This window comes from Rattus norvegicus, chromosome X (genome assembly GCF_036323735.1).
Source record: "Rattus norvegicus strain BN/NHsdMcwi chromosome X, GRCr8, whole genome shotgun sequence".
Taxonomy (NCBI): domain Eukaryota; kingdom Metazoa; phylum Chordata; class Mammalia; order Rodentia; family Muridae; genus Rattus; species Rattus norvegicus.
In genome coordinates this window covers 70259409-70287034 of record NC_086039.1, presented here as the reverse complement: position 1 = coordinate 70287034, position 27626 = coordinate 70259409, and the positions used below count along the sequence as shown (strand labels likewise).

Below are 27626 nucleotides of genomic sequence, written 5' to 3'. Positions count from 1 at the left end.
ATTTATACCAACCAGGAGATACCCTCATTCCAACTCAGCTTGTGCTCTGATCTTAAGGACTCCAAATATCCCCCTGTGGCCATAAAATGCTTCATTTTGGTAGTTGCCAGAACCCTGCCATATACTGGCTCCAATCCATCCTGAAGTCCCCAAATCAACTCTTTGTCACCCCATTCCCTCTTTTTGTCCCAGGCACACAAAAGAAAAAGAAGCTTAAAACGTTAGTGACAAACCATTGAGTGTTTTCTTGAGACAGGGTCTTGCTATCTAGTGTGGTTGGCCTAAGCTCAAGGTGGTAGAATTCATGGCTATCTTGCTGTATTGCTCCACTGGAGTTCCTGCCTGGCTATAGGAAGTGGCCTCTTCAGGTTCCATATCCCCAGTGTTGTCACAGTTAAGGTCACCCCCATTGATTCTTGGGCACCTCCATTATCCCAGTTCTCTGTCTCATCCTGGTGATGTTCCCCACCTTCTTACCCTATCAGTTGCAGATTTCATTCATTTTCCTAGCCATCTGGCCATCTCGCACCCCTGTCATTCCCCACATCTGATGCTGATTCCCCCATTCCCCTCCCCATCCACTCTCCCTCCTGATTACCTCCCTCCATCTGCCTCTTGAGACTATTCATTTATCTAATGTGTTTGTGTGCATGGGGAAGCACATATGTGGGCATCAGAGAACAACCTTTGGGAGTCCTCCCCCTCCCCCTCTCCCTCCCTCCAAAGGTCAATGGAATTGAAATTCAGGCTTAGCAACAATCACATTTACCCACTGACACCTCTCAATTGTTCTCCTGAAGTTTTGACAGAGCTGTCCCAAAGGAGTACAGTACTTTTAAGCTGTCCATCACCTAACTTGTGAACTGCTCCCACCAAAATTTTTGGCATTCATGGTAAAGTTGATAAACAACCATTTACACTCACTTCCCCTCCCATGGGTACACACTTTGGAGTATAATAGTACTGTCTTAGTCAGGGTTCTTATTCCTGCACAAACATCATGACCAAGAAGCAAGTTGGGGAGGAAAGGGTTTACTCAGCTTACACTTCCACATCGCTGTTCATCACCAAAGGAAGTCAGGACTGGAACTCAAGTAGGTCAGGGTGCAGGAACTGATGCAGAGGCCATGGAGGGAGGTTACTTACTGGCTTGCTTCCCCTGGCTTGCTCAGCTTGCTCTCTTATAGAACCCATGACTACCCACAATGGGCTGGGCCCTCTCCCCTTGATCACTAGTTGAGGAAATGCCTTATAGCTGGGTCTCATGGAGGCATTTTCTCAACTGAGGCTCCTTTCTCTGTGATAACTCCAGCTTGTGTCAAGTTGATACATAAAACCAGCCAGTACAAGTACTATCATAGCTGAGTCATGTGCCTGTAACCCTAGGACTCTCCATGGCAGTAAGAAGATCTCATAGTTGCCAATGACCCACATTTTAACAGTTCTTTCTACTATCAGTCTCTGTACACACACACACACACACACACACACACACACACACACACACACACACACAGACCAGGTAGGGAAGTGCTTCAGAGTCTTGCATATTGTGGTAGTTTATAGATGCTTGGCCCAGGGAGTGGCACTATTAGGAGGTGTAGCCTTGCTAGAATAGGTGTGCCACTGTGGCCATGGCTTTGATATCCTAGTCCTAGCTGCCTAGAAGTCAGTATTCTGATAACAGCCTTCAGATGAAGATATAGACCTCTCAGGTCCTCCCACACCATGCCTGTCTGAATGCTGCCATGTTCTCACCTTGATGATAATGGACTGAACCTCTGAACCTGTAAGCCACCCCAATTAAATGATGTCCTTATAAGAGTTGCCTTGGTCATGGTGTCTGTTCACAGCAGTGAAACCCTAACTAAGACAAAAGTTGATACAAGAAGTGGGGTATTGCTGTGATTAGCCTGACCATGTTTTTATTTGAAAGAATGTGGATTTGGGAAAGTTAGATTTGGAAAGCAATGAAATGCTTTAAATGGGGCTTGATGGGCTATCCTAGTAGGACTATGGAAGATTTTGTTACTGAGATGATTCGAATTGGGCAGACCTGGCCCAAGAGGTTTCAGTGGAGAATTTCAATATGTGGCCTAGAGACTGTTTTTGTGGTACTTGGGGGAAGAATGTGGCTACTCCCTGCCCCCCCATGTCTGAGACTCTGCCTGAGGCTAAGGAGAAGAGCCTCAAATTAATTGCATTTACAAAGAAAGTCTCAGAAACCCCATCTTAGACTTTGTTCTCTGGTTAAGTCTCATGAAGAGCATTTAAAAGAAGAGTAGCAAGCTAAGAAAAGAAAAATATAAAATATATGGTTCTAGTATTAAAGGGGGACCAGGGAATGAAATGAAGCTGAATCCTGTGTTCAAAGATATTAAATTGAATTGAGGGAGTGGTGACCTTGGGAGCAAGATCCTACCTAACTAAGTTTAAGTTCAGGCAAGGTAGTATAAGCTTTTAATCATAGGAGGCAAAGGCAAGCATTATCTCTCAGTTCCAGTTCAGTCTAGAACTGAGCAAGTTCTAGGTGAAGAAAAACTTAAATCCATGCTTGGTGAACCATACCTTTAATTCTAGTACTTAGTAGCCAGGCATGCAGATCTCAGAGTTCAGTCTACAGAGGAAGATCCGGGACAGCCAAGCTTAGTCAGTGAAGGAGTTGAAAACAGAAAGCTGGTGATAATATAATAGAACAAAGGGGCAATGTGCCAGCCTCAGCAAGCAGCAGAACCCAACAACTTTGGCCACATGGCTCTGGCTTTAGAGTCCAGAATAGAAGGGACCACTCAGACAATTGTTGCTGGTTTGCTAGACCTAAGACATTAGTGGTGATTAAGAAGAGACCAGTATCACTGAGGTGAAATCTTCTGGGAAGTTATTTTCTGAGAACACAAAGAAGTTGTGTTCCAGAGTTAGTCAAGGTTGACCTCCTACAGCAGCTGTACTTGGTAAGGTGTAAGAGTCACAAAGGCGGTAATGGTTTTGAAGGCATGAGGGGTCTTGAAAAGCAACTGAGACTGAACTGAGCATTATGAGAGGCAACCCCCTTGCAGTTGACATCCCTGGACTGAGGGGGTCATGCAAAGGAGTTGAGGCTTGGCACCATGAAGAGAGCCTATGAGGGGCTATTGGTGAAGCCTAGTTGTAGTGGAAGACCCCAGTGTATTGGAGATGCCAGTACCATGGGATGACTGCCAAGAGCAGCAGGGGAAGTGGAGTGAATCAACGTGAGCTTAGAGTGCTACAGAGGGCAGAGCTGAAGAAGTGACACCAGAAGATCATGTCTGGATGCAAGACATTGCAAAAAGAAGCTGTAACACTGAAATTGCCTTGAAGACCCCAAAATGTTTGAGATGCCAGAGCCATGGACTATCTGCTGAGCAAAGCTGCTAACAGAGAGGGGAAACAGCCCAGGAGAAAGAGTTTGTTGTAGTCAATAAACATGAAAAAGGAGTTGGAGATCTGAAGACTGCTTTGACACCAGACATGGAGATGCAGGGTTTGGAGTTTGCCCAGCTGGTTTCCTGTCTTTATTCAGGGATTACAGTTAACTGGATGGATCTCAGAAGAGACCATGAACTGTGGACTTTTAACATTGCTGAGACTGCTATAGATTATGGGGACCTTGGAAGTTGGACTAAATGTATTTTTTAATATGCTATGGGTAGGTATGGCCCCCCAAGGCTTGTTAGTATGTTTGAACAAGCCTATGGGGGCCAGGAAGCAAAATATGATGCTTTATATATGTTTAGCCCAGGGAGTGGTGCTATTAGGAGGTGTAGCCTTGTTGAAATAGGTGTATCACTGTGGGCATGGGCTTTGATACCCTAGTTCTAGCTGCCTGGAAGTCAGGGATCTGATAGCAGCCTTCAGATGAAGATATAAAGCCTCAGCTCCTCCTGTACCCTGCCTGCCTGGATGCTGCCATGTTCCCACTTTGAGGATAATGGACTGAAGCTGTAAGCCAGCCCCAATGAAATGTTGTCTTTATAAGAGTGAAAAACAAAGAAAAGAAAGGGATCTGGGTGGAAAACGGGAAGTCTCAAGGATGTACAAGAATCAATGGGAGTGACTTTAACTAACTGAGATTACAGCACTGGGGATATGGAACTTGAAGAGGCCATCTCCTGTAGTCAGGCAGGAACCCCACTGGAACGATAGGGACACCAACCCACCCTCAAAACTTTCCATCCCAAATTTGTCTTATCTATCTAGTTATTTTTTGAGCGATGTTTTCCTGTGTAGGTCAGACTGGCTTTGAAATTGACATCCTTTTTTCCCAGATGCCTGAGTGCTGGAACTACAGGCATGTGATTGCGTGGCTGTACTATATTTTATTATCCATTAATCAATTGACAGGTGCTTAAGGTCATTCATTTTTAGCTATTAGAGTAATGTGGCTCTAAACACTGGGTATGTTTTGTATGCATTTTTCTTGATTATATACTTAAGAGTAGAGCTGGGTCATATAATAATTCCATGTTTAGCATTTTGAAAAGCCACCAAGTTTTTTTTCATAGTGTACCATTTTACATTTCCATGAGATCATTCCACGCCTTTAAAATACTTGGTATGTTTTTTTTTAACATAGCCATCCTAGTGGCTTTATGGTTTTAATTTTTAGTTTCATAGTAACTGCTGGTATTGAGCACTCTTTCTTGTTCTGTTTGGCTTTTTATACATGTTTTTGAAATGTATTCAGATGCCTTGCCAATTTTTAAAATAGATTAGTAGGAGAGAAGAGGGAGACTGGTCACAATCTTAAGGAAGAAGTAGTCATTTTACTTTTATTGTGGTAAAATATGTATAAAACAAAACATGATTTTAACCATGTTTTTTTTTAAGATTTATTATTTTTTTCTTTTTTCTTTTTTTGGTTCTTTTTTTTTCTTTCGGAGCTGGGGACCGAACCCAGGGCCTTGCGCTTCCTAGGCAAGCGCTCTACCACTGAGCTAAATCCCCAACCCTTAAGATTTATTTATTTATTATATATATAAGTGCACTGTAGCTGTCTTCAGACACACCAGAAGAGGGCATCAGATCTCTTTACAGATGGTTGTGAGCCACCATGTGGTTGCTGGGAATTGAACTCAGGACCTCTGGAAGAGCAGTCGGGTGCTCTTAACCACTGAGCCATCTCTCCAGCCCCTTAACCATGTTTTTAACTGCAAGTACATGTGCCACACACAGCATGTGCCTAGAGATCAGGGGAGAATATTTGGAAGTGAGTTCTTGCCTCCCACCTTCCACCTTGCAGGGTCTTCTCCTTGTTTTTGCTTTTGTGCAGCAATGTACTCTGGGTTGGACTGGCCTTCGAGTTTCCACCTCCCTTCTCCAGGTAGGTGTGCTGTGAATGCAGATGTGCACCACCACATCTGGCTTCTTATATAGGTTCAGGAGGTCACATTCAAGTCTTCGGTGATGATTCATCTCCCAGGCCCTTTAACCATTATTTTAAAATTAATTTACAATATATTTTATTTAGTGTATGCACACACCTGGGCAATGACATGCATGTGAAGGTCAGAGGACAACTTGCACTTGCACTCTCTCTCCTTCCATAACATGGATTCTGGTGGACTGAACTTGGGTCTCCAACTTGGCAGCAAATACCTTCTCTACCTGCTGAGGCATTTTACTGTCCCTTCTTAACTATTTTAAAATGTGTAGTTCTATATTATTAAATTTCGTGCCATTACATTCCATAATAGTCACGTTGTCATAAAACTGTTACCACTGTCCATTTCTGGAATGTTTTCTTTTTCCCCAGATAATTTATGTACCCACTACATTACTGTCTCTCAATCCCCTTCTGTGTTCAGCCCCTGGCAACCACCATTTCTATTCTTTTTTTTTTTTTTATTCTTTTTTTTTTTTTAACTTGAGTATTTCTTATATACATTTCGAGTGTTATTCCCTTTCCCGGTTTCCGGGCAAACATCCCCCTCCCCCCTCCCCTTCCTTATGGGTGTTCCCCTCCCAACCATCCCCCCATTGCCGCCCTCCCCCCATAGACTAGTTCACTGGGGGTTCAGTCTTAGCAGGACCCAGGGCTTCCCCTTCCACTGGTGCTCTTACTAGGATATTCATTGCTACCTATGGGGTCAGAGTCCAGGGTCAGTCCATGTATAGTCTTTAGGTAGTGGCTTAGTCCCTGGAAGCTCTGGTTGCTTGGCATTGTTGTACTTTTGGGGTCTCGAGCCCCTTCAAGCTCTTCCAGTTCTTTCTCTGATTCCTTCAATAGGGGACCTATTCTCAGTTCAGTGGTTTGCTGCTGGCATTCGCCTCTATATTTGCTGTATTCTGGCTGTGTCTCTCAGGAGCGATCTACATCCGGCTCCTGTCAGTCTGCACTTCTTTGCTTCATCCATCTTGTCTAATTGGGTGGCTGTATATGTATGGGCCACATGTGGGGCAGGCTCTGAATGGGTGTTCCTTCAGTCTCTGTTTTAATCTTTGCCTCTCCCTTCCCTGCCAAGGGTATTCTTTTTCCTCATTTAAAGAAGGAGTGAAGCATTCACATTTTGATCATCCGTCTTGAGTTTCGTTTGTTCTAGGGATCTAGGGTAATTCAAGCATTTGGGCTAATAGCCACTTATCAATGAGTGCATACCATGTATGTCTTTCTGTGATTGGGTTAGCTCACTCAGGATGATATTTTCCAGTTCCAACCATTTGCCTACGAATTTCATAAACTCGTTATTTTTGATAGCTGAGTAATATTCCATTGTGTAGATGTACCACATTTTCTGTATCCATTCCTCTGTTGAAGGGCATCTGGGTTCTTTCCATTTTCTGGCTATTATAAATAAGGCTGCGATGAACATAGTGGAGCACGTGTCTCTTTTATATGTTGAGGCATCTTTTGGGTATATGCCCAAGAGAGGTATAGCTGGATCCTCAGGCAGTTCAATGTCCAATTTTCTGAGGAACCTCCACACTGATTTCCAGAATGGTTTTACCAGTCTGCAATCCCACCAACAATGGAGGAGTGTTCCTCTTTCTCCACATCCTCGCCAGCATCTGCTGTCACCTGAGTTTTTGATCTTAGCCAATCGCACTGGTGTGAGGTGAAATCTCAGGGTTGTTTTGATTTGCATTTCCCTTATGACTAAAGATGTTGAACATTTCTTTAGGTGTTTCTCAGCCATTCGGCATTCCTCAGCTGTGAATTCTTTGTTTAGCTCTGAACCCCATTTTTTAATAGGGTTATTTGTCTCCCTGCGGTCTAACTTCTTGAGTTCTTTGTATATTTTGGATATAAGGCCTCTATCTGTTGTAGGATTGGTAAAGATCTTTTCCCAATCTGTTGGTTGCCGATTTGTCCTAACCACAGTGTCCTTTGCCTTACAGAAACTTTGCAGTTTTATGAGATCCCATTTGTCGATTCTTGATCTTAGAGCATAAGCCATTGGTGTTTTGTTCAGGAAATTTTTTCCAGTGCCCATGTGTTCCAGATGCTTCCCTAGTTTTTCTTCTATAAGTTTGAGTGTATCAGGTTTGATGTGGAGGTCCTTGATCCACTTGGACTTAAGCTTTGTACAGGGTGATAAGCATGGATCGATCTGCATTCTTCTACATGTTGACCTCCAGTTGAACCAGCACCATTTGCTGAAAATGCTATCTTTTTTCCATGGATGGTTTTGGCTCCTTTGTCAAAAATCAAGTGACCATAGGTGTGTGGGTTCATTTCTGGGTCTTCAATTCTATTCCATTGGTCTATCTGTCTGTCTCTGTACCAATACCATGCAGTTTTTATCACTATTGCTCTGTAATACTGCTTGAGTTCAGGGATAGTGATTCCCCCTGAAGTCCTTTTATTGTTGAGGATAGTTTTGTTATTCCAGATGAATTTGCAAATTGTTCTGTCTAACTCTTTGAAGAATTGGATTGGTATTTTGATGGGGATTGCATTGAATCTGTAGATCGCTTTTGGTAAAATGGCCATTTTTACTATATTAATCCTGCCAATCCATGAGCATGGGAGATCTTTCCATCTTCTGAGGTCTTCTTCAATTTCTTTCTTCAGTGTCTTGAAGTTCTTATTGTACAGATCTTTTACTTGCTTGGTTAAAGTCACACCGAGGTACTTTATATTATTTGGGTCTATTATGAAGGGTGTCGTTTCCCTAATTTCTTTCTCGGCTTGTTTCTCTTTTGTGTAGAGGAAGGCTACTGATTTATTTGAGTTAATTTTATACCCAGCCACTTTGCTGAAGTTGTTTATCAGCTTTAGTAGTTCTCTGGTGAAACTTTTGGGATCACTTAAATAAACTATCATATCATCTGCAAATAGTGATATTTTGACTTCTTCTTTTCCGATCTGTATCCCCTTGACCTCCTTTTGTTGTCTGATTGCTCTGGCTAGAACTTCAAGAACTATATTGAATAAGTAGGGAGAGAGTGGGCAGCCTTGTCTAGTCCCTGATTTTAGTGGGATTGCTTCAAGTTTCTCTCCATTTAGTTTAATGTTAGCAACTGGTTTGCTGTATATGGCTTTTACTATGTTTAGGTATGGGCCTTGAATTCCTATTCTTTCCAGGACTTTTATCATGAAGGGGTGTTGAATTTTGTCAAATGCTTTCTCAGCATCTAATGAAATGATCATGTGGTTTTGTTCTTTCAGTTTGTTTATATAATGGATCACGTTGATGGTTTTCCGTATATTAAACCATCCCCGCATGCCTGGGATGAAGCCTACTTGATCATGGTGGATGATTGTTTTGATGTGCTCTTGGATTCGGTTTGCCAGAATTTTATTGAGTATTTTTGCGTCGATATTCATAAGGGAAATTGGTCTGAAGTTCTCTTTCTTTGTTGTGTCTTTGTGTGGTTTAGGTATAAGAGTAATTGTGGCTTCGTAGAAGGAATTCGGTAGGGCTCCATCTGTTTCAATTTTGTGGAATAGTTTGGATAATATTGGTATGAGGTCTTCTATGAAGGTTTGATAGAATTCTGCACTAAACCCGTCTGGACCTGGGCTCTTTTTGGTTGGGAGACCTTTAATGACTGCTTCTATTTCCTTAGGAGTTATGGGATTGTTTAACTGGTTTATCTGTTCCTGATTTAACTTCAATACCTGGTATCTGTCTAGGAAATTGTCCATTTCCTGAAGATTTTCAAATTTTGTTGAATATAGGTTTTTATAGTAAGATCTGATGATTTTTTGAATTTCCTCTGAATCTGTAGTTATGTCTCCCTTTTCATTTCTGAGTTTGTTAATTTGGACACACTCTCTGTGTCCTCTCGTTAGTCTGGCTAAGGGTTTATCTATCTTGTTGATTTTCTCAAAGAACCAACTTTTGGTTCTGTTGATTCTTTCTATGGTCCTTTTTGTTTCTACTTGGTTGATTTCAGCTCTGAGTTTGATTATTTCCTGCCTTCTACTCCTCCTGGGTGTATTTGCTTCTTTTTGTTCTAGAGCTTTTAGGTGTGCTGTCAAGCTGCTGACATATGCTCTTTCCTGTTTCTTTCTGCAGGCACTCAGCGCTATGAGTTTTCCTCTTAGCACAGCTTTCATTGTGTCCCATAAGTTTGAGTATGTTGTATCTTCATTTTCATTAAATTCTAAAAAGTTTTTAATTTCTTTCTTTATTTCTTCCTTGACCAGGTTATCATTGAGTAGAGCATTGTTCAATTTCCACGTATATGTGGGCATTCTTCCCTTATTGTTATTGAAGACCAGTTTTAGGCCGTGGTGGTCCGATAGCACGCATGGGATTATTTCTATCTTTCTGTACCTGTTGAGGCCCGTTTTTTGACCAATTATATGGTCAATTTTGGAGAAAGTACCATGAGGAGCTGAGAAGAAGGTATATCCTTTTGCTTTAGGATAGAATGTTCTATAAATATCCGTTAAGTCCATTTGGCTCATGACTTCTCTTAGTCTGTCTACATCACTGTTTAATTTCTGTTTCCATGATCTGTCCATTGATGAGAGTGGGGTGTTGAAATCTCCCACTATTATTGTGTGAGGTGCAATGTGTGTTTTGAGCTTTGGTAAGGTTTCTTTTACGTATGTAGGTGCCCTTGTATTTGGGGCATAGATATTTAGGATTGAGAGTTCATCTTGGTTGATTTTTCCTTTGATGAATATGAAGTGTCCTTCCTTATCTTTTTTGATGACTTTTAGTTGGAAATTGATTTTATTTGATATTAGAATGGCTACTCCAGCTTGCTTCTTCTGACCATTTGCTTGGAAAGTTGTTTTCCAGCCTTTCACTCTGAGGTAGTGTCTGTCTTTGTCTCTGAGGTGTGTTTCCTGTAGGCAGCAGAATGCAGGGTCCTCGTTGCGTATCCAGTTTGTTAATCTATGTCTTTTTATTGGGGAGTTGAGGCCATTGATATTGAGAGATATTAAGGAATAGTGATTATTGCTTCCCGTTATATTCATATTTGGATGTGAGGTTATGTTTGTGTGCTTTCATTCTCTTTGTTTTGTTGCCAAGACGATTAGTTTCTTGCTTCTTCTAGGGTATAGCTTGCCTCCTTATGTTGGGCTTTCCCATTTATTATCCTTTGTAGTGCTGGATTTGTAGAAAGATATTGTGTAAATTTGGTTTTGTCATGGAATATCTTGGTTTCTCCATCAATGTTAATTGAGAGTTTTGCTGGATACTGGGCTGGCATTTGTGTTCTCTTAGGGTCTGTATAACATCAGTCCAGGATCTTCTGGCCTTCATAGTTTCTGGCGAGAAGTCTGGTGTGATTCTGATAGGTCTCCCTTTATATGTTACTTGACCTTTTTCCCTTACTGCTTTTAATATTCTTTCTTTATTTTGTGCATTTGGTGTTTTGACAATTATGTGACGGGAGGTGTTTCTTTTCTGGTCCAATCTATTTGGAGTTCTGTAGGCTTCTTGTATGTCTATGGGTATCTCTTTTTTTAGGTTAGGGAAGTTTTCTTCTATGATTTTGTTGAAGATATTTACTGGTCCTTTGAGCTGGGAGTCTTCACTCTCTTCTATACCTATTATCCTTAGGTTTGATCTTCTCATTGAGTCCTGGATTTCCTGTATGTTTTGGACCAGTAGCTTTTTCCGCTTTACATTATCTTTGACAGTTGAGTCAATGATTTCTATGGAATCTTCTGCTCCTGAGATTCTCTCTTCCATCTCTTGTATTCTGTTGGTGAAGCTTGTATCTACAGCTCCTTGTCTCTTCTTTTGGTTTTCTATATCCAGGGTTGTTTCCATGTGTTCTTTCTTGATTGCTTCTATTTCCATTTTTAATTCCTTCAACTGTTTGATTGTGTTTTCCTGGAATTCTTTCAGGGATTTTTGCGATTCCTCTCTGTAGGCTTTTACTTGTTTATTAATGTTTTCCTGTGCTTCCCTAAGTGTGTTCAGGTCTTTCTTGAAGTCCTCCAGCATCATGATCAAATATGATTTTGAAACTAGATCTTGCTTTTCTGGTGTGTTTGGATATTCCATGTTTGTTTTGGTGGGAGAATTGGGCTCCGATGATGGCATGTAGTCTTGGTTTCTGTTGCTTGGGTTCCTGCGCTTGCCTCTCGCCATCAGATTATCTCTAGTGTTACTTTGTTCTGCTATTTCTGACAGTGGCTAGACTGTCCTATAAGCCTGTGTGTCAGGAGTGCTGTAGACCTGTTTTCCTCTCTTTCAGTCAGTTATGGGGACAGAGTGTTCTGCTTTCGGGCGTGTAGTTTTTCCTCTCTACAGGTCTTCAGCTGTTCCTGTGGGCCTGTTTCTTGAGTTCACCAGGCAGCTTTCTTGCAGCAGAAAATTTGGTCTTACCTGTGGTCCTGAGGCTCAGGTTTGCTCGTGGGGTGCTGTCCAGGGGCTCTCTGCAGCGGCAGCAACCAGGAAGACCTGTGCCGCCCCTTCCGGGAGCTTCAGTGCACCAGGGTTCCAGATGGTCTTTGGCTTTTTCCTCTGGCGTCCGAGATGTGTGTGCAGGGAGCAGTCTCTTCTGGTTTCCCAGGCTTGTCTGCCTCTCTGAAGGTTTAGCTCTCCCTCCCACGGGATTTGGGTGCAGAGAACTGTTTATCCGGTCTGTTTCCTTCAGGGTCCGGCGGTGTCTCTGGCAGGGGTCCTGCCGCTCCTGGGCCCTCCCCCACGGGAGCCCAGAGGCCTTATACAGTTTCCTCTTGGGCCAGGGATGTGGGCAGGGGTGAGCAGTGTTGGTGGTCTCTTCCGCTCTGCAGCCTCAGGAGTGCCCACCTGACCAGGCGGTTGGGTCTCTCTCTCGCCGGGTCTGGGAGCAGAGAGCTGCCCACCATTTCTATTCTTAATGAATTTGACTACTTTATAAACCTCATAAGGGGAGGAATAATGCAATATTTGTCCTTTTGCTACTGGCTTATTTTCTGTAATAGAATGTCTTTAAGCAAATCAAAACAACCCTGAAATTCCACCTCACACCAGTCTGAATGGCTAAGATCAAAAACTCACGTGACAACAGATGCTGGAGAGGATGTGAAGAAAGAGGAAGACTCCTCCATTGTTGGTGGGATTGCAGACTGGTACAACCATTCTGGAAATCAGTCTGGAGGTTCCTCAGAAAATTGGACATTGAACTACCTGAGTACCCAGCTATACCTCTCTTGGGCATATACCCAAAAGATGCCCCAATATATAACAAAGACACATGCTCTACTATGTTCATCACAGCCTTATTTATAATAGCCAGAAGCTGGAAAGAACTCAGATGCCCTTCAACAGAGGAATGGATACAGAAAATGTGATACATCTACACAATGGAATATTACTCAGCTATCAAAAACAATGACTTAATGAAATTCATAGGCAAGTGGAGGGAACTGGAAAATATCATCCTGAGTAAGGTAACCCAATCACAGAAAAACACACATGATATGCATTCACTGATAAGTGGATATTAGCCCAAAAGCTCAGAATACCCAAGACACAATTTACAGATCACATGAAGCTCAAGAAGAAGAACAAAGTACAGGGCTGGAGAGATGGCTCAGGGGTTAAGAGCACTGACTGCTCTCCAAGAGGTCCTGAGTTCAATTCCCAGCAACCACATGGTGGCTCACAACCATCCGTAATGGGCATCCGATGCCCTCTTCTGGTGTGCCTAAAGATAGCAACAGTGTACCCACATACATGAAACAAATAAATAAATCTTAAAAAAAAAGGAAGAACAAAGTACAGAAGTTTCAGTCCTTAGAAGGGGGAACAAAAATATTCATAGGAGGAAATAGGAAGACAAAGTTTGGAGCTGAGACTGAAGGAAAGGCCATCCAGAGACTGCCCCACCTGGGGATCGATCCCATATACATACAGTCACCAAACCAAGACACTATTGTTGATGCCAAGAAGTGCATGCTGACAGAAGCCTGTTATAGCTGTTTCCTGAGAGGCTCTGCCAGAGCTTAACAAATACAGAGGCGGATGCTTGCAGCCAACCATTGAACTGAGAAGGGGGTCCCTAATGGAAGAGTTAGAGAAGGGATTGCAGGAGCTAAAGGGGTTTGCAACCCCATAAGAACAATAATATCAACCAACCAGAGCTCCCAGGGACTAAACCACAATCTAAAGTATACACATGGACAGACACATGGCTCCGGCTGCATATGTAGCAGAGGGTGGCCTTGTTGGGCGTCAATAAGAGGAGAAGCCCTTGGTCCTTCCAAGGCTTGATGCCCACATGTAGGGGAATGTCAGGGCAGGGAGGGGCAAGGGGTGGGTGGGTAGGTGATGGAACACCCTCATAGAATCAGGGGGAAGGGGAAGGGATAGGGGATTTATGGACGGGAAACTGGGAAAAGGGATTGCATTTGAAATGTAAATAAAACATATCAAATAAAAATGTTTTGTCTATAAGCCCATATTTCTTTCTTCTTGATGGGTGCTTATGAACACCAAGGAGAGAACACAGCATTGCATCTTATAGTGACTGCTTCCCTAACCTGTGTTTGACAGATGAATATTCAGAACCCTCCTGGCAGAAACTAATGGAGCCAGAATTTATAGTCCACGAATGGTACAGGCTAAATAGATTTCCTAGGGTAAGAATTATCTTCACCAGCTTCTCCTTTTCCTGAGGTCTTTATTTACTTTATGAACGTGATCCTTTAAGAATTAGGGAAGAGAGGCAAATGTAGTGGTGGATACCACCTTTAATCCCAGTAGTCAGGATGCTGAGGCAGGTGGATCTCTGTGAGTTCAAGGCCAACCTAATCTACAACTTGAGTTCCAGGACAGCCAGGAGTATGCAGAGAAACCCTGTCTCCAAACAAGCAAACAAATAAAAATATAAAAAAGGAAAATATATGAAGAAAGAAAAAAGGAAGTTTGATATCATGATCTTTAGCATAACCCAGAGTAATTCTCAGCTGTAAAAGAGGGGCTCACACCTCAAGTATAGCTGGTACAAAGGAAACAATTCAGATCATGATGCCGCACTCTACCACCAGAAAGGTAGTGATCTATGTAAGTAACAGAAATAATGGAAACTAAGGCTTTATTTGTGTATTACTAGGATTGATCTTAAGAGCAGACTGGAATTTCCCTAGAATGCAGAAGGAAAATTAATCCAGACATTCATATTGGATAAAAATAGTGTGCGTATCCAGTTTCCTATTCATTGAAACATCATTTATAATAATGAAAATCTGAAAACAGAACAATACTTACTCCAGCTGAGTGCGATAGCACATGCTGCAAATCCCAAATACTTGAGAGGCTGAGGCAGGAGGATTGGAAGTTTGGGATTAGCCCTGTCAATCAGACTCTTTCTCAAAAACAATTTTTTAAGGGCTGGGGAATATATTTCAGCGATAGAGCAATTGCCTAGCCTGCCTGAGAATTTTGGTTTAATTCCCAGCACTGTAAACAAAACATAACACGACTGAAGGTGTGTGTCAGTGATAGAACATTTGCCGAGGATGCTCCAAGACTTGAGTCCCCAATAAACACCACAATAAGCACTACAATAAATAGAACCGGGAGAGGGAAAAGCAACAGAACTGGCTACACTTTCTTTTTTTTTTTTTTTAGATTTATTTATTTATGTACAGCATTCTGCCTGCATATGTGACTGCAGGCCAGAAGAGGGCACCAGATCTCATTACAGATGGTTGTGGTTGCTGGGATTTGAAATCATAACCTCTGGAAGAGCAGTCAGTGTTCTTAACCACTGAGCCATCTCTCCAGCCCTACACTTTAATTACATGTGACATTTTAAAACTCCTGTACTCTCAGAATTGGCTTTTTTTTTTTTTTTGAAGCTGAGGACCGAACCCAGGGCCTTGCGCTTGCTAGGCAAACACTCTACCACTGAGCTAAATCCCCAACCCCCAGAATTGGCTCTTTTAAGTAAAACGATGAAAACAAAAAAAAACATCTCCCCTTTTAACTAAGCGCTCTACCACCAAGCTGCATCGCCAGCACTGAAACAACTTTTGAAGCCTGAAAAACTAGAAATTATATTCAAAGGTGTGAACACTACCATCTACTCCAGAATGCTTACTTTTACAGTGTCATCCATTGTGCTGTATCTTTTGCCATATGAGCACAAAGCTGCCATCTGAGTGCCTTCAGATTCCCTTGAAATATTCATTGGTGCGTTTAGACCTCGCTGCTGCCTTTCAGGGGCTGCTCTCGCCCCTTACTGCTCTTGGCTGTAACTTGCATATTTCTGCCTTTTCTTCAGACACAGCTGGTTTATCCAAGCCTGCCACTCACACCAGGTGTTCTGTCTCTTTCTTCCAGGTCCTCGGGTTACACTGGCTGCTCTCCATGAGGTAAACTTGCAGAGTCTATAATTAAATAGACAAAAGGTAGGTGAAGCACAATAAGGCGGTTCCTTAGAGGGTTAGCATTCCTAATGTAGCATCAAGAGTTTATTAGAAAGATCAGAAGTAGGAAGATAGACTAAAAACCAGGAGGTGATTAGAAAGAGAATGACCAGGTCCCCTCATAGTGATCAGCACTTAGTAAGATGCTGGAACTCTAACGATCTTGGCGTTTGAGTAGACCTGCCTCATGAAGGAAATGAATGTGTGTTCATGGCTCGCCTTTAATCTAGGCAATGCTGTGCTAGGCACACTGAGCAGGGAACTACATGGTGAGTGAGAGGTGAGTGGGGTGGGTTCACAGAGTGCTACTTGAGATGAGGCTTTAAGGAGTTCACATATAACATCTTCTTGGCAGTTTGAAAACAACTGAGGAAAGTAAGAGACAGGTAAATAGAGCTCAAAACGCCAGAATTCTTACTGAGGAAAATTCCTGAAGGAACACAGCTTAAATGCATGGCCAAGGGCCATCTTTGTTTGTAACAGTCTCACTATTTCACTATTTAATCCAGGCTGTCCTTAAATTTGGATTCTTCTGATTCTGTTTCCAAAATGACTGCCAAGTAGGTCTTTTAAATCTCTCTGGCATGAATAAAAGACTTAGTTAGGCAAGATGGATCACCAGAAAGCTTGGGCATATCAGAATGGACTCTCTAGAGACAGGGTGATTTAAGTAGTAGGGACCAAGAAGAACCGAGCCATTCAAAGACTAGATTAAAGCCAGTAGACTGGTCCCTTTGTTTCTCTAAAGATCCCAAGGGCACAAAACAAAAAGAAGTTGCCATCACAGCAGTAGACACTGCTCTGCTCAGAGCTGCGGAGCCCTGTTCCTCCCTGTTCAATGGGGCTCAGCTGGGGCTATGCATAAAATCTCTCCTGCAATTCTGCGTATTACCCAAGCCTTACCATTTGTAGTACCCTATAACCTTGAGATGCACAGTGATCTTAAAAAGCAGAGGCAAGGGTTGGAGAGGTGGGTCAGTGGTTAACAGTACTTCCTGCTCTTCTAGAGGACCTAAGTTCAGTTCCCAGCACTTATGTTAGGTAGCTCACAACCGTCTATAACTCCAGCTCTAGGGAAGGTGCTCTCTTTCTGCCTCCATTAGCACCCAGTAGCAAGCAAGCAAGCAAGCACACACACACACACACACACACACACACACACACACACACACACACACACACACACTTTTTAAAAAAAGCAGGGCTACCCAGAGTGATTTTTGAGACTTGCTACATGGACAAAGACAAATAGAGTGAAGAGATTTTTATTTTACTTTTAAAATGTAATTTGTTTTTCATCATGTGTGTGGTTTGTGTGTGCATGGGCATATGTGTGTGTATAGATGAATGTGTGTCTGTGTGTGGTTGTGTGAGTATATATACTTGAGTGCAAGTATCCACAGAAGCCAGAGGCATTGGATCAGATCCCTTAGAGCTGGGGTTACAAGTGGTTGTGAGCCATCTGACATGGGTACATGGAACTGAACTCAGGTCTCAACTGCTGAACCATCTCTCCATTCTTTTTAGAATATTTTTAAGGGCTGGGGATATTGTTCAGTGGTAGAGCACTTGCACTTGCCTAACATATATAGAAGGCCCTAGATTCCATCCCTGGTAACAATAATAAGCGGAAGAAAGAAAGACAGAGAGAGAGGGAGAGAGAGAGGGAGAGGGAGAGGGAGAGAGAAGAGAGAGAGAGAGAGAGAGAGAGAGAGAGAGAGAGAGAGAGAGAGAAAGGGAGAGAGAGAGAAAGGGAGGGAGGGAGGGAGGGAGAGAGAGAGAGAGAGAGAGAGAGAGAGAGAGAGAGAGAGAGAAAGAGAGAGAGAAAGAAAGTGAAAAAGAAGTCATTTCAGTGACTTGAATTTTATTGAGACAGGTCTTTCTGTGTAGCCCAGCCAGGCTGGCCTAAAACTTACTGTCCTTCTGACCTCAGCTTCTTAAGTGTTCAGATTACAAGGATGTGTCAGTCTTCACATCTAGACAGGCTTTTGGATTCTAACTGTATATAGCATACATAAAACCTGCAAGTTCCACTGGCCAGAAAAAGAAACCTCTTGCGTTTGCATCAGGAAAAAAAAAGATGCAAATTGCTATAAGGAGAGGGGAATAGGACAATCATGAGCCATTGTTTGAATCTTGTTCCTAAGTTGTGGTCTTTCCTTGAATATCTCAGCTTCATAAGCCAAAGCAATGAGAAAGTACCATTTAGGGCTGGAGAGATGGCTCAGCGGTTAAGAGCACTGACTGCTCTTCCAGAGGTCCTGAATTCAATTCCCAGCATCCACATGGTGGCTCACAACCATCTGTAATGGGATCTGATGCCCTCTTCTGGTGTGTCTGAAGACAGCTACAGTGCACTCATATAAAGTAAATAAATAGATAAATAAATAAATAAAATCTTTAAAAAAAGAAAATAAAAAGTACTGTTGAATAGTCTTGAAAAATGAATTGGCATTTTAAGGCAAGGAAGGGCATTTCAGATCAAAGAAAAGTTTGAGGGAGGCCTGGATGCCAGAAAACTGAAAATGGAAGAAAACATCTTACAGGGAAGATGTTATAAAATAGCATAGTTTCTTTTTTAATTTTAATTTTTGTATGTGTGTGTCGTGTGTGTTCAATTGTATGTTCTCATGTGCGTGGGCAGGTGTGTGTGTGTGTGTGTGAAAATATGTGTGAAGATGACCCCAGGGATTTTCTGGATCACTCTCCACTTTGTTCTGGAGCTTGCTTCTTGCATTTGGCTAGACTAACTAGCTAGCTTGTCCTGGGGGGGGTCCTCCCAAGCACTGGGTTTACAGTGGTTGGGCTGGCTGGGTGATCAGAAAGCTGGTTCTCCTGCTTGCATAGTAAGCACTTATCCACTGAGCCCCAGAGAACTCCAAACTAGCCAAAGTAGTAATTACACTTGCTCTCCCGATCCCCCCCCTTTTTTTTTTTGATACAAAGTCTGAGTAGCCTACTGGCAGGCCTGGAACCCACTGTGTAAACAAGGCTGGCCTTAAACTCAGAATGGTCCACCTGCTTCTGCCTCCTGAGTACTGGTATCAAAGGTATGCACCTCTGTGCCTGGTTTACTTGCTCCATCTCAAAATGAAAATAAAATTAGGGTGCTTGTTGCTGGCACAATTATTTAATATTATTGTCTTGGGGGTTTTGCCAGCACAATATATTTGAAACAGCAATAAGAGGAATCCATATTTGAAAAGATAAGAGAAAATGTCATACAAAGAGGCTCAGATGATCTGTGATACATAATGGTATTTCCTGGAGGTATTGGAATTGTCAGTAGGGAAACACACATTCCAGCAGAAACCAACAGTGCACCCACTAGGGAGAGGGTTGCAGAGTTAGCCAACAGCAAAAACAGGAAGTCTAAATGTATTGCACAGGTTTCCTGTTGAGAATTATGATTCTAAGATCAATTTACTTTTTTATTTTAAACATTTATCATCATCATCCTTGTCATCATTTTTTCATGTGTTTGGTGTGTGCACGTGTGTGTGCACGTGTGTGTGTGTGTGTGTGTGTGTGTGTGTGTGTACATGTGAACATATGCCATGGAGCTAATCAGCAGACAACATTAAGGAGTTGTTTTTTTTTCCTTCCACTGTGGGTTCACTGATAGAACTCAGACCATCAGGCTTGTGAAGCAAGCACTTTCACTTGCTAAGACATCCTACTGCCCCTAACTTTACTTCTGTAGCTTATTGGTCCACTGCAGACCAGTTCAGTCCTCAGAATGTCTTTTCAAATCGAATGCTTTCTTTCAGCATGTCAGCGAGTTCACAAGGTCAATGCTACAGTACAAGATGGAGTCAAGATCACAGAATGACATCACCACTGTCATCTTTATTTAATGAAGTATGAACAAATCAGCAGAGATCCTATTGTCACAGTCCAGCTTTGACACGACTGGGTCTGACGTAGGAGGTGCAGGATCGGCAGAACATATGGATGCAAGAACCTTCTTGATAGTTCAGACAAGTTCTCTCTACTTTATCCCCACCCCCACCCCCTGCTTATACTCCTCAGCAAAATCTCTCAAGCAGTATAAAAATTCCACTGTGGTTATATTCTATTTTTCTTTAAGTGAATGATTACAATGAGTTCCCCAATACCTTTATGTAATTAAATGTTTTACATATAACAGGTGACAAAAATATTCCTAAGAACCCACTTACATTCGTATCTAAGCAACTTGTTATAGATTAATAAAGAAATCAAGTAAAACATTTTTCTCAGTCAGTTTCTCTTATTGGCAGGCTGCAATTTGCAGCTACAAAGAAAGGATCAATCATCTTATTATTTACCTTAAAAAGTAATCTTATGCACACCTCTAACCATAATCCCTGACACCTGTAGCCATTAGTGACCACCAGATGAGACCCAATTCCTTGCATGCTGGCCCCTCTGGGGAGACCCAGCAGCAGTGAGCGCCACTCTGCCCACTCCACTCCAGTTCCCAGGCCAACCTGTTGCTGCCAGAACCAACCAGGTAAGATCTACTAATCCCAACCCCACTGCCTATTGGGTCCCTGGCAAGCCCAGCAGCTGTGGGGTCTGCCCTGTCCCCTGTGCCCTCCATCTTCTGGTTCATACCTCTAACCACAATCTCAGAGGCCTGTAGTCATTGGTGACCATAAGTTGGGACTCTTACCCCAATTCCCTGCCTGCTGCAGCAAACCCAGCAGCAGCAAGCTCTGCCCTATCTCCTCTGAACCCCATTTCTCAGGTTACAAATTTGCCTGCCTCCTTGGAGACCTGCTGTTGCACAAGACAAACAGAGGCCTACAACTGTCAGGAACCACCACCAGCTCTACCTGCATTCCCGGAGGCCTGCTGACATCAGGAACTTCCAGGCCTGCCATTATTAGGGACACCCAGATGGTTAAAGGTCAGTATAAGAACACAGTCAACAAAACCAGGACAACATGGCACTACCACAACCGAGCTATCCTACTGCAGCAAGTCCTGGGTACCCTAACATACTGGAATTCCAAGAAAATGACTTTAAATTCAATCTTCTTAAGATGATAGATGTCAGGCTGGAGAGATGACTCAGCACTGACTGCTCTTCCAGAGGTCCTGAGTTCAAATCCCAGCAACCACATGGTGGCTCACAAGCCTCTGTAATGGGATCCAATTCCCTTTTCTGGTTTGTCTGAAGATAGCTACAGTGTACTCATATATAATAAATAAATCTTTTAAAGAAGATGCTAGAGGTCTTTAAAGCGGAAATGAATAAGTCCTTTAAAGAGGCACAGGAAAATACAGTCAAAGAGGTAAAAGAAATGAACGAAACTGTTCACGACCTGAAAATGAAAATAGAAGCAATAAAGAAAACATAAACTGAGGGACTCCTGGAGGCGGAAACCTAGGACAGAGAAGAGGAACAACTGATGCAAGTTTGCATCACCAACATAACACAGGAGATGGAAGAGACGATCTCAGGCATAGAAGATACAATAGAAGAAATTGATATATAGTCAATGAAAATGTTAAGCAAAAAAGTTTCTAACACAAAACATTCAGGAAATTTGGGACACCATGAAAAGACCACTAAGAATAATATGAATAGAAGAAGAAGACTCCCAATTCAAAGGCCCACAAAATGTCTTCAACAAAATCATAGAAGAAAACTTCCCTAACCTAAAGAAAGAGATGGCCATAAACATACAAGAAGCCTACAGAACTCCAAATAGATTGGACCAGAAAGGAAACTCCTCCCATCACATAGTAGTCACAACACTAAATGTACAGAACAAACACTATTAAAAGCCACAAGGGATAAAGGCTAAGTAACATATGAAAGCAGACCTATTAGAAATATACCAGACTTCTCAACAGAGACTTTTAAAGCCAGAAGATCTTGGGCAGATACCTTATAGCCTCTAAGAGATCACAGATTCCATCATAGACTACTATATCCAGCAAAACGTTCAAATCATCATAAACAGAGAAACCAAGATTTTCCATGACAAAACCAAATTTAAACAGCGTCTTCCCACAAATCCAGCTCTACAGAGGAAAATAAAAGAAAGACTCCAATATGAGGAGAGTAACTGCACCTTAGAAAACACAAGAAACAGATAATTCCACACCAGCAAAACTAAAAGAAAGAACACACACACACACACACACACACACACACAGAGTACCACCACCGATATCAAAATAATAAGAAGTAACAATCATTGGTCATTAATGTCTCTCAACATCAAGAGTCTGACTTTCCCAATAAAAGGACATGGGCTAACAGAATGGATGCTAAAACAGGATCCATCATTCTGTTGTATATAAGAAATATACTTCAGCAACAAAGATAGACATTACCTCAGAGTAAAGAGCTGGAAAGGGTTTTCCAAGTAAATGGACCCAATAAACAAGCTGCAGTAGCCATTTTAATATCTAATGAAATAGACTTTTGACAAAAAAATAATCAAAAGAGCTGCAGAAAGACACTTCATACTCATCAAAGGAAAAATCCACCAAGATGACCTCTCAAATTCTGAATGTCTATGCCCCAAATTCAAGGGTACCCACATTCACAAAAGAAACCTTACTAAAGTTTAAATCACACATTGAACCCCACACATTAATAGTAGGAGACTTCAACACCCCACTTTCACCAACTGGCAGTTCATTGAGACAGAAACTAAACAGGGAATTAATGAAATTAACAGATAGTATGAATTAAATGGACCTAACAGATACCTACAGAACATTTACCCAAATACAAAAGATTATACCTTTTCCTCAGCACCTCATGGCTCCTTCTCCAAAATTGACCATATACTTGGTCATATAGCAAACCTTAGCAGATACAAGGAAATTGAAATAACTCCTTGTCTCTTAGCAGACCACCATGAATTAAAGCTGGACTGCAACAACAGAAAGCCTATTGTACAACTGAATTCTACTCAGTGATCGTTGGGTCAGGGAACAAAGAAAGAAAGAAATTAAAGAATTTCTAGAGTCCAATGAAATGAGGGCACAATATACCCAAGCTTATGGGACACAATTATAGTGGTGCTAAGAGAAAAGTGTATAGCACTAAGTGCCCTCATAAAGAAACTGGAGAGATCTACACTGACAACTTAACAGCACATCTGAAAGCCCTAGAGAAAGAAGCAAACACACCAAAGAGGAGTAGAAGGCAGGAAATGATCAAAATTGGGGCTGAAATCAATAAATTAGAAAGAAAGTGACCAATACAAAGAATCAGCTAAACCAAGATCTGGTTCTTTGAGAAAATCAATAAGATAGACCAACCCTTAGCCAATCTAACCAAAAGACAGAGACATAGTTTCCAAATGAACAAAATCAGAAATGAAAAGGAATACATAACAACAGAAAATGAGGGAATTAAAAAAATTACTAGGTCTTACTTCAAAAGCCTATACTCCACAAAATTGAAAAATCTAAATGAAATGGATGATTTTCTAGATAGATACCATTTACCAAAGTTAAATCAAGATTAGGTAAACTATTTATCCAATACTACAACCACTAAGGAAACAAAAGGAGTCATTAAAAATCTCCCAACCAAAAAAGAAAGAAAGACAGAAAGACAGAGAGAAAGAAGGAAAAGAAAAGAAAAGAAAAGAAAAGAAAAGAAAAGAAAAAAGCCCAGGGAACAAATGGTTTTAGCACAGAATTCTACCACACTTTCAAAGAAGAGCTAGTACCAATATTTTTCAAACTATTCCACAAAATAGACACAGAAGGAACACTGCCAAACTCATTCTATGAAACTACAGTCACCCTGATACTTAAACCACACAAAGACTCAACAAAGAAAGAATTTCAGACCAATTTTCCTTAAACATTGATGCAAAAACACTCAATAAAGCACTTGAAAACTGAATCTAAGAATATATCAAAGGCATCATTCACCATGATCAAGTAGGCTTTATCCCAGGGATGCAGGGATGGTTCAATATATGAAAATCCATCAATGTAATCCACCATACAAACAAATGAAAGTAAAAAAAAAAAAACAACAATACATGATCATTTCATTAGATGCTGAAAAAGCATTTGACAAAATTCAACACGCCTTCATGATAAAAGTCCTGGAAAGAACAGGAATTCAAGGCCCATACCTAAACATAGTAAAAGCCATATACAGCAAACCAGTTGCTAACATTAAACTAAATGGAGAGAAACTTGAAGCAATCCCACTAAAATCAGGGACTAGACAAGGCTGCCCACTCTCTCCCTACTTATTCAATATAGTTCTTGAAGTTCTAGCCAGAGCAATCAGACAACAAAAGGAGATCAAAGGGATACAGATCGGAAAAGAAGAGGTCAAAATATCACTATTTGCAGATGATATGATAGTATATTTAAGTGATCCCAAAAGTTCCACCAGAGAACTACTAAAGCTGATAAACAACTTCAGCAAAGTGGCTGGGTATAAAATTAACTCAAATAAATCAGTTGCCTTCCTCTATACAAAAGAGAAACAAGCCGAGAAAGAAATTAGGGAAACGACACCCTTCATAATAGCTACAAATAATATAAAATACTTTGGTATAACTCTAACTAATCAATTTGGTGCTTTCTCAGAGAATTGGGAATAGTTGTACCTTAAGACCCAGCTATACCACTCCTGGGTATATAACCAAAAGATGCTCCACCACCCCAAAAGGACACAGGACACTTACTCACTATATTCATAGAGACCTTATTCATAATATGCAGAAGCTGGAACAACCCAGTTGCCACTCAACTGAAAAATGGATACAAAAAATGTGGTTCATTTACACAATGGAATACTGTTCAGCTATTAAAAACAAGAAATCGTGAATTTTGCAGGCAAATGGGTGGAACTAGAAAATATCATCCTGAGTGAGGTAACCCAGACCCAAAGGACATACCTGTGAGTACTCACCACTCACCAATAAGTGGATATTAGCCTGAAGCATAGAACTCCAATTCACAGACCCAAAGAAGCCAAACAAGGAGAGCCCAAAAGGAAGATGCTTGAATCTTTCTCAGAAGGGGAAATAAAATGATGGATGGAGGGAGGGAACTGGATGTGAGAGGGGATGATGTGTGCGTGTTTGAGGGGAGGACCAGGTACTTGTAGGGAGTGCAGGGGAGAGAGAACTGAAATCAGCTGTGGGCAGGGCTATGACTCACCAGAGAGACCAGAGATGGGGTGTGGGGCAGTGAGGTTCCAGGGAGTCTATGGGGGTGACTTTGCTGAGACTTGTTGTAGTAGTGGATGTGGCACCTGAAGTGGCCATATCCTGTAGCCAGGGACAACTCCCAGTGGAGTGATAGAGACTCCAACCCACCCACAAAACTTTCAATCCAAATTTTTTCCTGTCTACAAGAAATGCAGGGACAAGAGTTGGAACAGAGACTGTAGGAATGGTCAACCAATGGCCCAAGTTGAGACTCATCCCATGGGCAAGCACTAATCCCTGACATTATAAATGATACTCTGTTGTGCTTGCAGACAGGAGCCTAGCATAACAGTCCTCTGAGAGGCTCCACCCAGCAGCTGGCTGAAACAGATGCAGACACCCACAGCCAAACATTAGATGGAGCCTGGGGACTCTTTTTTTTTTTTTTTACATTTATTTATTTTATATATGTGAGTACACTGTTGCTGTCCTTGGACACAGCAGAAGAGGGTATCAGATCCCAATACAGATAGTTGTGAGCCACCATAAGGTTGCTGGGAATTGAATTCATGACCTCTAGGAAGAGCAGTCAGTGCCCTTAACCAATGAGTCATCTCTCCAGGCCCCCTTTTTTTGCTTGGGGACTCTTAAGGAAGAGTTTGAGAGAAAGATTGTGGGCCCCAAAGGGGATAGGAACTTCACAGGAAGACCAATAGAATCAACTAACCTGAACCCTTCAGGGCTCCCAGAGACTGAACCACCAACCAAAGAGAAAGCATGGGGTGGACAGAGGCCTCCTGAACATATGTGCTACTTGATCTTCACGTGGGTGCCCCAAGAACTGGAGTGGGGGCTGTCCTGAATCTCTTGCCTGCCTGTGGATCCCATTCCCCTAATTTGTAATGCCTGCAGTGACTTGATGTGTCAGAGTGGGGTGAGACGGGGTGGGGGGTGGGGGGGGTGGGGAGGGTGGGGGTGGGGGATGGTGTTGGGGGTGGTGTCCTCCTCAGAGGAGAAGGAGAGGGGGGGATGGGAAAAGGAGCTGTGTGACAGAGGGACTGGGAGGGGGCAGATATTCAGATGTAAAGTGAATAAATAAATAAAATAATGGAAAAGTGTAATTTATATAAAGACTCTTTAAAAAACCACAAACCAGGGGTTGGGGATTTAGCTCAGTGGTAGAGCGCTTGCCTAGGAAGCGCAAGGTCCTGGGTTCGGTCCCCAGCTCCGAAAAAAAAAAAAAAAAACCACAAACCTAAACACACACACACACACACACACACACACACACACACACACACACACACAAATAAAACCAATCATTATTACTTTAAGTCCTCAACCAAAGTGCACACCTACTCACTAACAGTTTTTATTAAGTCATATCAGGAAGCCAAGGGTAAAAATGGGTATAAGGAATTATTCATCACCTTGATCACAAGCCCGGCATTTTAGCCAGTACTAGTCTGGCTGCCCTTGTTCTTGCTTCCTGACCACAACTATTAAGTGTGTGTCTTTCTGAACTGTAAATTGTTCCCCAAGAACATTCTAACAAAAGGATTTTTTTTTTAAGAAATCAACCTTTTCTTTTTTTAAAAGATTTATTTTATTTGTGTGAGTACACTATATAGCTGTCTTCAGACACACCAGAAAGAGGGCACCAGATCTCATTACAGATGGTTGTGAGCCACCATGTGGTTGCTGGGATTTGAACTCAGGACCTCTGGAAGAGCAGTCAGTGCTCTTAACCGCTGAGCCATCTCTCCAGCCCCTAACAAAAGACTCTTAACCTAACAGTTTACATCTCTAAATTCTCTCTAAGGGTGGTGGTGATTGAGTCATTAATCTGCTCCGGTAGCAAAGTTTGAAAAAGATCAAGCACTATTATTTAAGTGTCAGAGATACTGCCCAGTGAGGGGCTGGAAGCCCTCTTAAGAGTTTTCATACAACTCGTAGATTAGGAGGGGCTCAAGGGCAAAAAGCACAGCAAAACTTCACGACAACATGAAGTCCTTAGGTCCCTTAGTCCTTAGGCCTCTGCCTCTCCAAGTTTGTACTAATTGGTGGCCTACATCCTAAGAGTTCTAAAATCCTATTTCAAGTTCTAAAGTTCCTCTTTCAAGGCCTCCAACAAGTGTTACTGTTTCAAATAATGATACAGGTCCTCACCATGTCATGCTTTAAGCCTCTATAGCTATCCATCACATAACTGAACCTTCGCAACTTCAGATAACGCGGAAAGTTTTGCAGCCATCCTGGCAGGAGAGAAGTTATTCTAAAAAACACCTGTGCTGCTTCCCTTGGCTGTCAGACTATTGAGACAATGAATTCCAAGGAATGGAATTCCCCCCGCCCCCCAGGAATCTCACGCTGGGGACAGCCAGAGGGAACTTTGTCTTTCTGGAAGAAGTAACTTGTCAAGACCACTTTGCAGGAGAGACTGAGGCTGAGCCCAAACCTTGACCGGGACTGTTAATATATACCTCTTGATGTTGACTAAAGCCTAAGTAAAACTCACCGAATACTCTGAAGATGGGGGTGGTGGCTGACACAGGGCATAATTGCTCTTCGCCCCAATGTAGCACATTGAATGAATCCCTTTTCTCTCTTTTCCACGACTAATTGTCTCTTTACCTTTCATTAAAGAGCTCGTTGTAACTGCCAGGGTCCTCTAGGCATTGGCCTTAAAATCTCTGTTA

The 27626-nt window shown here is 42.0% G+C and overlaps 1 protein-coding gene across 2 annotated transcripts in view; it reads left to right on the top strand.

Annotated features, from left to right (window-relative positions):
• Positions 1-20022, top strand: part of Snx12 (sorting nexin 12) — a 129936-nt gene extending 109914 nt beyond the window's left edge. The window contains exons 5-6 of one of the 2 annotated variants that reach the window (XM_039099898.2): positions 15705-15736; positions 19561-20022. In XM_039099898.2, coding sequence (XP_038955826.1) covers positions 15705-15736; positions 19561-19657 — 129 coding nt within the window. In that variant the 3' untranslated portion in view covers positions 19658-20022. Of the gene's footprint in view, positions 1-15704; positions 15768-19560 lie in introns of those variants that run through there. The other variant, NM_001108817.2, reaches the window with a different exon arrangement.
• Positions 20023-27626: the final 7604 nt, after the last annotated feature.